Source organism: Anabas testudineus, chromosome 5 (genome assembly GCF_900324465.2).
Source record: "Anabas testudineus chromosome 5, fAnaTes1.2, whole genome shotgun sequence".
NCBI classification, from domain to species: domain Eukaryota; kingdom Metazoa; phylum Chordata; class Actinopteri; order Anabantiformes; family Anabantidae; genus Anabas; species Anabas testudineus.
Genome location: NC_046614.1, coordinates 17,451,687 through 17,464,964, shown reverse-complemented (window position 1 = coordinate 17,464,964; position 13,278 = coordinate 17,451,687). Strand labels below are relative to the sequence as shown.

At 37.8% G+C, this 13,278-nt stretch overlaps 1 protein-coding gene across 1 annotated transcript; it reads left to right on the top strand.

Moving 5' to 3' along the window:
* The first annotated feature begins 290 nt into the window (after positions 1-290).
* Positions 291-5,750, top strand: LOC113154850 (cytochrome c oxidase subunit NDUFA4). Its single transcript, XM_026349253.1, has 4 exons — positions 291-465; positions 3,184-3,269; positions 4,350-4,413; positions 5,534-5,750. The coding sequence occupies exons 1-4, from the start codon at positions 424-426 to the stop codon at positions 5,588-5,590; spliced, it is 249 nt and encodes an 82-aa protein (XP_026205038.1). The 5' UTR covers positions 291-423; the 3' UTR covers positions 5,591-5,750.
* Positions 5,751-13,278: the final 7,528 nt, after the last annotated feature.

The window sequence follows — 13,278 nt, the reverse complement described above, 5'->3', positions numbered from 1 at the left end:
TGTGTGTTTGTGTCGTGAAAAAAAAAAAAAATCTGTATTTCAGTAGCAGCAGTTTTGTTGTTGTATAACACTTTAGGACACCGAGTACCCAATGACCCTCTGTGGAAACATACAGTGTCCTCAACAGATGCGATTATGAGGATTAGGAGTGTCTCTCCCTCTCTCTCCGCTTCTCCCTCTCCCCTCTGACCCTCTCTTTTATTCTGTGGGAGGGAGGGAGTGGGACAGAGCAGAGGGGAGAGATTGGCAACAAGTTTCACTGCATTAGCCAACATACTGTACTTCAGCTAACAAACAGCTCTTTCTATAAATGTGCACAGAGACATTTACTTGTGCAGATTCGTTTGCTACACTGTAGCTGTTGTCTTTCTTTTTATAGGGTTTAGTGTTTCTTGGTGGATTTGGTTTGGGAAGAAAATAAAGATGATTAAGACCATGTTTCAGCATGCGAAGAAACATCCAGGGGTAGGTCACATCATATTCATTATTATTTCTAATCTCTATATTTTATATTGTGATTTATACATAATCAACTGACTGCAAAGGTAGATTAATATTTGTCCAATATTGTCACATATTGTTTTCTTGGATATTAAGGGGGGTTGATGAAGAAATCCTTAACTCCCTGTCATATGAAATATAATTTATCCTCATGCGTACTACTATATGTGTATGTGTGTACAGCACATACACATAGACATACTGTAAGATACACAAGTTATGCACAGCTCTGCAAGTGCATGCCTAAACATTTTTATACAGTACACAGTTTGAAATTTCTGAAAACCTAATGAAGAAATATTTAATAAAAATTAAGTAACGTAAAATTAAACAAATTGTAAATCATAATCATAACATATTATAAACTGACCCATCCAACCTTTATGTTGGACAATGAGAAATGCAAAAAATAAGGCAGTTCCAATTGCTGAATAAGAGTTAAGTCAGTTGTGAGATTTGTTTGAAACCTGTAAGTGCACATTTCAGGTTGTGTATACTGTTTATCCGATTCTTTATAAAATTAGAATAAAACATCAAATAAAATAAAGTAAAATGAAAGAAGAAAGTTCCTGTACTTTTGTTTTCTATTGCCTCAGTGCTTTGCTGAGGGTGACCCACATTCACGGATTGACGGGGTTGGCTTGGCAGCGCACCAGAAACGTAATAAGGGCAGCAACAATATTGAACCCCAGCAAATATCAAATACTTCCTACTGTATATCGGTCAGGCTGAATGGTAAAAGGTGCAACACCCGAGTGATACAGTATGATATGAAGATATCAGCACTGTGGAGTGCACATTTTTATTACTTATATTGTGGGGACATAAATCTCTTTCTACAGTCACACTGTAGGGAGTCTGCTTTGTGTTGTGACGAAAATGTAAAATGTTAAATTTTCAAGGTAAAGAACAGGTTAATGGTTACGAGAAGTAGTGATTATATGGTTGGAGTAAGTCTTCAAAGGATGAATGTGTGTCTACTAAAGGGAAACATGACTCCGTATGTGTGTGTGTGTGTCAAAGCTATACTGCTTCTGCGACTTTGTGTGTGCAGCTGAATGAACACAAATGAACATTGCACTGTGTGAGTGCACTGAGTTGTGCTCATGTCTGTATGTGTACATACAGGTCTTAAATTCCTTGTGTGGGAAAAAAAGAAAGGGGACATTTTGGTCTTTGGTCCTCGGAAGTTCAAAGAATGTTTTCAGGGTTAAGATTGGTTTGAAGAAAAGGAGAAGTTTATAACATATATACCACAGCAAACATTAATACTACACTGTAGTAACACTCAGTATAATGACTAAGACAACTGCAGCTGAAACACAGGCGATAAAACCTGACTAGACTTGTGTCTTATGTGATTGTAAATGCAGTATGTCAGGCTTTTGGGCTGTTGCTAGGATAAAATAAGGAAGACATCTCTTTGGCCTCTGAGAAATTGTTGACATTACCATAATTTGTGACGATATGTAGATAAAATTATATGTTGTTGATATAAAGTTCTTCTATGAATCGGTGGATGGACAAAAGAAGTATGCTGAGTGATAGTTCTGACATTTAATAGACACAAAGTATTAATTGAGAAAATTATTTGCAGATCACACATAGAAAGTAATTGTTAGTTGTAGCCCTTGTCATCATGTTTACAATGCATTAGCTCAGCTTTTTTTGCTCTCAAACTGTATCTTGACACTTGGACAGCTGATGTGTTGAGTAAACATCTGAAGCAGTGAGTCCACGCTCCGGGTTAGAGTTGTTAAGTGCTTGTGTGCTTAGTGCTTTTGTGTGTGCAGCTGAAGGAGGGATATTTGCTTCATCCCTGTGGTTTAAGGTAGTGAATATCAAAGTTTTATCACCAGACATTCCCCTAATCAACAACAAGGCAAGTGGCAACGCAATCAGACAGAAGACAGATGTCTAGATACAGCTGAGCAGAGACATCCTTCAGTTCAACCTGATCAAACTGTCATCTCTCCACAGCTTGACTAGATCTGTGTGAGCTGAGAACAGCTGTTCGCCAGTGGTTTGACTCTTTCCCTCTCCGTTTCTCTCTTTCTCTCACAGAGTATCACAAAGTAGACAAGAAAACGTACGGCAGTGCAGTGTTGATGAATAGGCTGCGCCCAAGCTTTGGGTCTTTAAAGATGACATATCACATTTTTCCCCCGTGCATTTAATGTGTTTTTCTATTTTAATTCCTCTACTCATCACAGAAAAGACAAATAAAAGTTTGTCTGGATGTGTTTCTGTGCACATTCTCAGGTCTGGATGTGAAAATGTGCACAAGCTCATTTACGTTCAATTGCGCAAGGATTATGTATGCGTGTGTGTGTGTGTGTGTGAGATGCTGTCGCTCAGTCTGACAGGTATAGTGTTGAGGAGGAGAGGCTGACACACAAAGAAACATGGCAGCTCTCTCTTCCACGGCGTCCTTGCCTGTTCAACCCAGGCTGACCGTGAGCTGCCTCACACATGGCCTGTGTCTCATGCATATGGAAGAGAGCAGAGAGAGGAAAAACAGGAATAACAACTACCTGTGTGTGTGTGTGTGTGTGTGTGTGTGTGTGTGTGTGTGTTCATCATAAATATCACAAACAACCACTTGATAGAATATGTTTGTTTATGTTTGTATGTGTCTCTGAGGTCTGGGACCAATACACTGCACTCTTCTCCTCTCCTCAGTTAATCCCTCAGTTTTTCTTCCTCACTATGGGCCTCAGTGGGGCCAGTTTCTATCTGATCCGTCTGGCACGAGGGCCTCATGTCACGTAAGTCTTTCTGTCTCTCCTCATAACCATTGTAATAACTTTTCAACTCAACTCGCCTCTTTGACAATGTGTGCTCTTCAAGAATCTCATTGTTAACTAATTCCAAGTCTGGGATTTAATCTGATTTTTGAAATCCTCCAGTATGGATACTTAATGATAAATATATCAGTGATAAGAAAAACTAAATAAAAAGCTGGGCTCTGTTATGAATCAAAAGAATGAATTCAAAGTAAAACCTAATTAAATTCAAATACATTTTGGTTTAATTGTGGGTGCTGGATTTAGATTGGATGAAATACAAAGAAAAAAAACCCTCATGCCATCCATGAGTGCACTGAAATTTATACTAATATCAAAATAATTACTTTTTGATGGCTGCACATGTTAAATTAAAGTTTAAAACAAACACAGCTGTTGTGTATTAAATCGTCATATCTTAGAAGCTGCACAAACCATGTTGAACTCTCACGGCTCACATGCAGGAAAAGCGCACTAGCCCGTGGCCTATTTTTGGGCCACACAGAACCGCTTGTTCTGAGGGTCAGCTATAAAGCCTGACCTCATCACCAGCTCATGATGAGTGCTGTGGTCAGTGGCTGCTTTCCTCTCAGAGATGGTACCAGTGTCAGTGGTAATAGGGAGGGGGGGTGGTGGGCTGTTTTCTCTGCCATCAGTCTCTCTGTCTCTTTGTTTGTGCTTTGGCAATGTGACGCATTGCCATGAGGGGATGAGAAGGGATGGACAGTTGCACTGGAGAGCTGTGAAATCCAGACTTTGGTTAATGAATAAAGAACCACTGCCAAGTCACTGGGCTGAGTTCACCTCATCTCATAATCACCTCTCTCTTTTTCCAACTTTTGCCTCCATGCGGCATCTACACATTCAACTCCTTTTGTCTCTGTCCTTCTGTTCATTATCCTCCTATTTGTCGACATCTCTATCCGTTTCTCTTCCCCGTGTCTTCTTTACTCTGCATCTGCTCTTTATGTTGCTCTTATCCTTCATCATGAATGCCTCTCTCACGAGTGCTGTCTTTTCTCTTCCTTCTTCCTCATGCCCTGAATCTTTCCGCATTTGCAGCCTCTGGGACAAAAAGAACAACCCAGAGCCCTGGAACAAGCTTGACCCAACCTACCAGTACAAGGTGACTATTCCCATATCTCTCTCACACACACACACACACACACACACACACACACACACACACACACACACACACACACACACACACACACACACACACACACACACACACACACAGTACAACCACCTCCTACCTCACACCGATCGCGTCTACCAGACGACTAATCTAGACAAGAATGGCATTGTTTTTTCAGTCACTGAAAATCTCAAATTCATCATCAGCTTTGAAACTCACCAAAATAGATTTGGACAAACTAGTGTTGGCAAAATAATGTCAGATCAATGTGGCCGCTTCCTGGCTTTCTCCACATCTGTTCAAACAAAGGAAAACAAAGTGTCTTTCAAAACAAATTAAGGCAGATGGAACCGGGAGCTTTTAGTGGTTGGTAATAATATGCCTTACCTCTTGAACAAGGCCAGAGCCCCAGACAAACTAATGAAAATATTAATGCAGCTGACCCAAAATAGAGCAGAAAAACAACCAACTGACAGGTCCCAGAAGAGGAGATCTGGATGATGTGTTTTTCAGAGAAAAGAGTGTTTTCTAAGGATTTCAGGGCTGCGTTACTTGCCTGTGAAATGAAAGCTGCGGCAGACAAAAGGTCAGGACACAGCATGTTTAATTCTCGATAGCAAGGCAAAGGTCTCACATCGAAATTCCACTGTAGTCCAAACAATGATCATAATGAGGAGGGGGGGTGTGGTAGAGAGGGGAGGGAAAAGAAGGAGAGACGAGAGTTTTTAATGACAGAACAATCAAGAAAAATACACAGGGAAAAAAATTATCACTGCTAGTGCAAAGAAATGTGTGTTTTTCACGGTTGGAGGGCTGTGATGTATGCAGAACACATGCATGCAGCCACACAATATATATTTTCCATGACATATGCAAACTGTTGTCCTAAAAGACTCAGCAAGGCAAAGTCTGGAAAATAAATGAACTAGAAAGGATCATGGTAAATAAAGTGTTTTTCGAGTGCCTGAATCCAAGTGAGTCTGTGTTCCCAAAAAAATTCCCAACCCCTGTTTTTTTTTTTTGTTTGCGTTTTCTCCTAAAGACAGCATGGGTGAATTTAATTTAAGCAAAACAGATTTAAATATATTCCCCCTGCCTTCCGCAGTTTGTGGCCATCAACACCGACTACAAGAGCCTGAAGAAAGAGGGTCCTGACTTCTAAAGGTCCTCCAGGACACTCCAGGAGAACAAAGTTTCGCAGTCACCACACTGATGTGAAACGTCTTCTTGTTTCCCCAGTCTTACCTCATGCTCCACTACGGCAGCTCTGACTTAACACCTGTAACCTTGTGAACCAAAGTGAATAAAGATCACAAGACAGAGGGCTGGTTATTTATTGTGTGATCATACACATTTTTTATATATATATAATATAATTTGCTATGGGCTGCAGCAATACAGTCATAATGATTAATATATTCTATTACTATTCACTGCTACTCCTCAGATCAGAGGTTAAGGGTCAACATCTCACACTGATAAACAACTTTTAAAGCAAGTAATGAGCCAAAGATTCTTTATTTAAAGCTGCACTTCTCATTTAATGACAATATGGATGTGCACACCACAATGACAGGCAATGTCAGCATCAAGCTGGGAGACACAGTAGATAATTTAACTACTTGGTGGAGCAGATGTTCCATCATATCACATCAAAAACACCTGACTACTAGAATAACCAGTATTTACTGTACAACCCTACTGCAACAACAACAGCAGAAAACAAAACAAAACGAAAAAACAGGCAATGTCAAGCACAGACCAACAAGTAAAGGCGAGTCGAAACTGTGAGAAATAAAAGCATATGAGAGAGGGGTACTGGTAAAACTGCAAAGCAACAGGGGGTTTTTATACACGTTGTCCAAGATATGCAGTATTTGTGAAGTACCTTGGCTTATAAAACTACAATCGAGGCATAAAATAAGAATCTAGGGTGAGATTTCTTTTTAAATTCAGGTTACAAAAAGACTCAGGTCAAAGGTTATTAAGTAAGTTAAAACAATAGAGAACACCAGGGCCACTGGGTTAAGGACAAACTCTCCACTCATGCCACCGATGCTGCTTTAAAAAAAAAAAAAAAAAAAAAATTAAGACATTGCTATGCAAACCATGAACAGCCGGTATTTGTAATGAAATCATGAATGCTCTACAAAACCAAACTCCTGCTTTCAACGTCCAAGGTAAAAACATTTTTATTGAGCTCCACACATCACAAATCCAGCACTACTGGGACAAGTAAGTCACACATGCACACATGCTGAGATATGAAGTTGCAGATGAAGGGGACCGAAATAGAAATCAACCAGGAGAGATGATTTGTGTGGGTCATGAAGCTCTTTAAAACCGGTTTTCACTCCAAGGAAGATGCAGCCCAAGGAGACTAATCACTCAACTGTTTGATCACTGGTTGTCTGTAAAGACCAAAACATCATTTTCACTTATGTGCGGAGGGGGAAAAAAATGACAGACTCAGAATCAGTTTCTCCAAATATGCCTCCTGCTGGCATAATTCTCCTATGTTGGAGTTCAGTGAAAGATGAATGTTTGTGTCAGCTCCGCATACTCCCGTGTCCTGCGTCTATGTGTTCTTATTGAGTATTACTGGACACCAGACAACATAAAATTCTTCACTAATGCTGCACAAACAGTCTCAGTGTGGGACCCTTGGGTTCTCCTAATATACTCCTTAATAGACAATCTGTGTCCTAGACCCTGCATGGGTCCATTTATGTGTGTGTGTTTGTGTGCACGCTTCTTTTAAATAGCAATATGTTCCTTGCAACAGTGCAGCGATCTGCCCAGTGGGTATTGTCTGTTGCTAGTTGGGGACTTGTGTGTGTGCATTTGTGTTAGATGCACAAAACCTGCTGACAGGTAATCAGCCAGACCAAAGCATCACACTGGGGCATGATCACAAGGTCACACACAGACAAATACACAGCACACAAAAAGGGGGGACGTTATTATCCAACCTGATCAACTGCGTAGGTCATCGTGATTGCATTGCCTCAGTGTGTTAGTATCAGTCCAAAACTTTACGGCTGAGGGTGATGCACACCAGCAAAATTGTTACCAATTAGGATGAAAGTTTGAAAAATATAGTGAGATTTTTTTTCCTTGTGTTGCCTCTCTTTTATTTTAACTACATTCTCCCAATTTATTTTCCAACAATTCAAATTTGCCAGTTTTCTAAAACCCTTTTCAAATATCTGTTCTAAGCTTTCTGTATCTAATACCATGTTGTGGCCTGTTCTTAGTCATTTGTTCAACTCGTGATACCTATAAATTAGGCCTACGCAGCGACAGTTCTCTATTCATATGGCTTCAACAGTTAGCAACTGTGTCAACAAACCTGTGAAGTCATTCAAAAGTGCAAACACTAAGGCAGACATGAAATCCAAATTGGGCCTCAGCAGGCAATGAAGTATGGCAGTGTGTGATTAAGATCTCAGTTTTACAAACACAGGTTGTGTTTGTCATTTTTCTACCTCAGAAGTTGAAGCAGGAGCACTTTCTCAAAACACAGATCCTTGAACACTGGGAGACGGAAGGAGGGAGGGAGATTGAGAGAGACCATCTCCTCCTCGATTACATCCTCTCTGATGAGCAAGAGTAGATATTTTTAGATGAGGATTAATTTTAATGGGTGAGATAAGAAGTGAGTCGTAGGCGGAGGAGGGACGAATAAATAAGTAAATAGGACATGCCGCAAAACAGGAGGCAACGGTGGCAGTGTTGGGGTGGTGTGGCTGTTGTTTGCAAGGCCCCGGGCAGATCCACTGATTCAGTGGAGATAGTGAGGCCTTTCATCCTTTAATGTTTTCTCCATCGAACATCAAAAATCAGACAGAGCAAACCGGTGTTTGTCGTAACTACAAATGGCATGACCTTTCATAAGGAAGAGGTTGTTCGGTTAGATGACTCGCCCCCCTCCACCCTCCAGCCCCCTACAAGTTTGTCTTTTTCAGCTAAACATTGTGCCGATGATCATGTGGTCACATACTACTGACAGATTCACCATGTTTTTGAAAAAAATAAAGACATTTTACTGCTGAACAACACTAAGAAAAGCTGCTACAATAGTTAGGGGGTGTCCGGGTGGTGTGCATTGATTGTATAATTGCAAGATACCCCTTTAGAGAGCCAAAGTGAAACTATAACTTTTAGTGACTGCTCTATTTGAAAATCTATTTCATAATTCCCTTTACAATTCAAATAACTAAAAATCACATTTTATTTCTTTGGCAGATTTATTCAAAATAATAGATACATGCTGAGCTGACCAAGACAGATTCAAGTGAAGTACTTGTGAGCTCATCTGCAGAGTGAAAACCGACAACAGCACAGCCTACTATAAAAAGTGACAATGTAAGAAGCAGCATCCTGTCTGTGTGACTTCCTAAATATGCCTGCAAAGTATTTACAATACAGCATGAGAATAGCGCATACTGTGTGAAAAGCAGGACAAAGAATTGTGCAGCATTGGCAGTCTTGTTCCTAGAATCCCCCATTGCTTCAGGAGTGAAGGAGAGTTTCCACTGAGTTAGAGGAGGTGGGAAAAAAAAAACAAAACATTCCAGTTATTGGCTCCCTGCTGCAAATTTACTGCAGGTGGGAAAATGTTGAGGTAGCGCTAACAGAAGAAAATCTGTGCATAAAACAGATATAAGTCTCTGTCAGACACATACTGGTTTGCACAATCTCAGTGCCTACATTAACACACCGAGGTCTTGCTGTGGTTGTAAGGACATTTCATGGACCTCATACATTTCCTAGCCACTCACCTTCACCATCACATAAATGCCTAAGCTCTATTTTTCATTTGATTCACCACTTTACTTGAGCTATGTGTTCACTGCACAGCATTTTGTGTATTTACAGTAGATGTGTCATAATTTCTAATGCTTAAATGCTGTAGTAGTAACAGCAGGTGCAGTAGTATGAACGGATTAGGACTGGGATTAGGATTATTGTATAAACAGACAACACCCGCAGACACTGAAGTGATGCCTCTTACACTAGGAAAAGCACTCATGTTTCATTATGGGATAATTACAACATATTAGTGTGGCTTGCATGTCATGTTGGAACATCACTACATCCAGACACACAGCCCCTCCTGTCTATATTTAGATTTTTTTTACTATCATATCAAATCTGCCAGATTTAATTATGACAGGTATTCAGGTGCCACATTTATGCATACTGTACACACACACACACACACACACACACACACACACACACACACACACACACACACACACACACACACACACACACACACACACGGGATGTAACAGAATTCTAATTAATTGCTGACATTGTCATTTATCCCTCTCCTCATTAAACAGACATGATTTATTGTCAGATCAGCTACCAAGAGAACTGAATTTTATCATCTTTTTCATTTCAAACTGTGTGTGAGAAGTTGTGCATGTGCGTGCGCATGTGTGTTTCTGCAACAGCAGAGGGCAGATCAGAGAGGAGTTTTAGGGCTTTGATATATGACCAGCATTATGAGGAAATGTACCAGATGGGTAATACTGAATACAATTATGACAATTACAGCTGAAGAGTACTTTTTCATTGCACTTTTTTTCTTTCGTGTGGACCTATTCATTTTGCAGAGTGATTTTACAATCCGTTCTGCTCCTAAAAGATATCGCTCATCTGTGTTGCTTCTAAGAAAAAGAAAAATTGTGTTAGCTCCCCCAAAGGGTAAAAAGAAAGCTTCATTATGTAAAATGACCAATAAAAAAAAAACTAGCAAGGGAGCCTTAAAATCTGCCTACTTAAGTACACTGCAATGCAACTACAACGATACACTTTCAAGACAATTTAGGCAATAGTAGTCTTCTTTGATGATTAGCCTGTCCTAAAGTATATTTGTTACAGATGGTGAACCTTTAGATCAATTTGTCCTGATATCTTTCCCACTCTTGTATTGTAGGAATAAACTGAACCCCAGTGTACCAAGTAAGTAGGCTGCACAAACCATTCACTCAATGGAAACAAAAATGCCAATTTTCTTCAATATGATTCTATAATTGTAAAATTTCTCGGTTTTGGACTGCAAACATGGATGCTGGGATGGACATTCTTCACCATTTTCTGACATTCTATCAGCAAAACAATTAATCCGAGTGATCAACAGAGTTGCAACCCTACATAACATTCACAGTTTATTAGCAAACATTTGACACATTCATCTACACAGTGGATTGTTTGTTTAGATGACCTGAACCAAGTTAACAGTTACTTTAAATAGATATATTCGATTAAATGTAACACATGTATACAGCTGACACATGTCCAACAATTGTTATGCAGCCTACAGAGCTGATGTTTGCCGCCATCTTGGCTCTGACCTTGTAAACCCTGCAACCATCAGCACATCAGAGACTGTTACAGAGCCACATGCAAAGGTGTATGCATGCCAACAATGAATTCTCCCATTAAAAGAGCATTAGATACAGATGATTCTGCAGCACCACAACAGCAGTATACAGTATTATTCAAGTAATCCACCAGACAGTACAGCAGCAAGCTATATCACTGCATAAGAGAGTCATTTATATATGTATTTTTAAAATTAAATGAAGAAAAAAAAAACCTGTGTTGGACCAGAGAAACATCTAATCAAGCAGAAGAGCATGAATTAAATTTAAGATTAATACAATGAACATAGTAGCAGCAGCATACAGCACAGAGAAATATGCATTAGGACAAACACAGTAAAGCCAGCAATTATGAATGAAAATATGAATGTTTGATGAAGCTAATATTAAACACAAAGGGTGAATGGCAAAAGTCACGTTTGAATATCAAATATTAGGAAATACAAAAAAATCACGCTCTCTCAAATAATAATAACAATAATAATAAAAACAGCAACAACAATTCTACCACAGATCACCACAATAACCCTGTGTATTGAACCAGAAAACAGATCACATTGCAGATCCCAACCAACCATTAAACAGAGGAAACATTTTCAAAAACCCTGAATTTCAAAATCAACACTAAAGCAAACACTGCACAAAGCATGAGTAAACAAACAGGCAGAAAAGTAAACAGCAGCACACAAACACAACATGGACATAGTCAAAGAAATGGTTAGCATGGACACGTTAGCACAGCCAGCCATCACTTACCTTGGTGAAGCCCATATCCTGGACATGTTAGCAGACACTAAATCTTTTGCAAAGGATCACAGTGATTCTGAGTTGTCTAGTGCAGCTCTTTAGTCCTGAAGTTTGTTGATGAAGATGAAAACATCAGTAGCAGAGAAGCTAACAGTGAAGCTAGCAGTGCTAACGCCAATATGTCATGCCCGTGATGTAGCTAGACATTAGCAGGCTGTTAGCAGTTTAGCATATTTATAAAACTTTAAAGAAGTAGCACAAAGTGTCCGTAAAAGTGCCACAGTAAATGTCAGATGAACTGTGAAGCAACAGGTGAAGAAAACCATACAACAATCAGGGCTTTAAATTTTAAACCCGCCGCCCTGTCAGAAAGGGTGCGTTGGATTCATGCTGCAGCAAGTAGAGAAGAAGTCCCACCAACAAGAACTGGTCCTGAACCAGCTCCAGATTATATAGTCTATAGTTCTATAATTTCTACTAAATTATATAGTCTATAGTTCTATAATTTCTACTAAATTATATAGTCTATAGTGCTATAATTTCTACTAAATTATATAGTTTATAGTTCTATAATTTCTACTAAATTATATAGTCTATAGTTCTATAATTTCTACTAAATTATATAGTTTATAGTTCTATAATTTCTACTAAATTATATAGTCTATAGTTCTATAATTTCTACTAAATTATATAGTCTATAGTCCTATAATTTCTACTAAATTATATAGTTTATAGTTCTATAATTTCTACTAAATTATATAGTCTATAGTTCTATAATTTCTACTAAATTATATAGTCTATAGTCCTATAATTTCTACTAAATTATATAGTCTATAGTTCTATAATTTCTACTAAATTATATAGTCTATAGTCCTATAATTTCTACTAAATTATATAGTTTATAGTTCTATAATTTCTACTAAATTATATAATCTATAGTTCTATAATTTCTACTAAATTATATAGTCTATAGTTCTATAATTTCTACTAAATTATATAGTCTATAGTTCTATAATTTCTACTAAATTATATAGTCTATAGTTCTATAATTTCTACTAAATTATATAGTCTATAGTCCTATAATTTCTACTAAATTATATAGTCTATAGTTCTATAATTTCTACTAAATTATATAGTCTATAGTCCTATAATTTCTACTAAATTATATAGTCTATAGTGCTATCATTTCTACTAAATTATATAGTCTATAGTTCTATCATTTCTACTAAATTATATAGTCTATAGTTCTATCATTTCTACTAAATTATATAGTCTATAGTTCTATCATTTCTACTAAATTATATAGTCTATAGTCCTATAATTTCTACTAAATTATATAGTCTATAGTTCTATCATTTCTACTAAATTATATAGTCTATAGTTCTATCATTTCTACTAAATTATATAGTCTATAGTTCTATAATTGCTACTAAATTATATAGTCTATAGTTCTATCATTTCTACTAAATTATATAGTCTATAGTTCTATAATTTCTACTAAATTATATAGTCTATAGTTCTATCATTTCTACTAAATTATATAGTCTATAGTTCTATCATTTCTACTAAATTATATAGTCTATAGTTCTATCATTTCTACTAAATTATATAGTCTATAGTGCTATCATTTCTACTAAATTATATAGTCTATAGTGCTATAATTTCTACTAAATTATATAGTCTATAGTCCTATAATTTCTAC

Bases quoted from the DNA above. Each gene is read 5' to 3' on its own strand.
- LOC113154850 (XM_026349253.1), top strand. From the start codon at position 424: ATGATTAAGACCATGTTTCAGCATGCGAAGAAACATCCAGGG. The intron at 466-3,183 runs GTAGGTCACATC...TCCTCTCCTCAG, and splicing joins ATGCGAAGAAACATCCAGGG to TTAATCCCTCAGTTTTTCTT. The intron at 3,270-4,349 runs GTAAGTCTTTCT...CCGCATTTGCAG, and splicing joins GCACGAGGGCCTCATGTCAC to CCTCTGGGACAAAAAGAACA.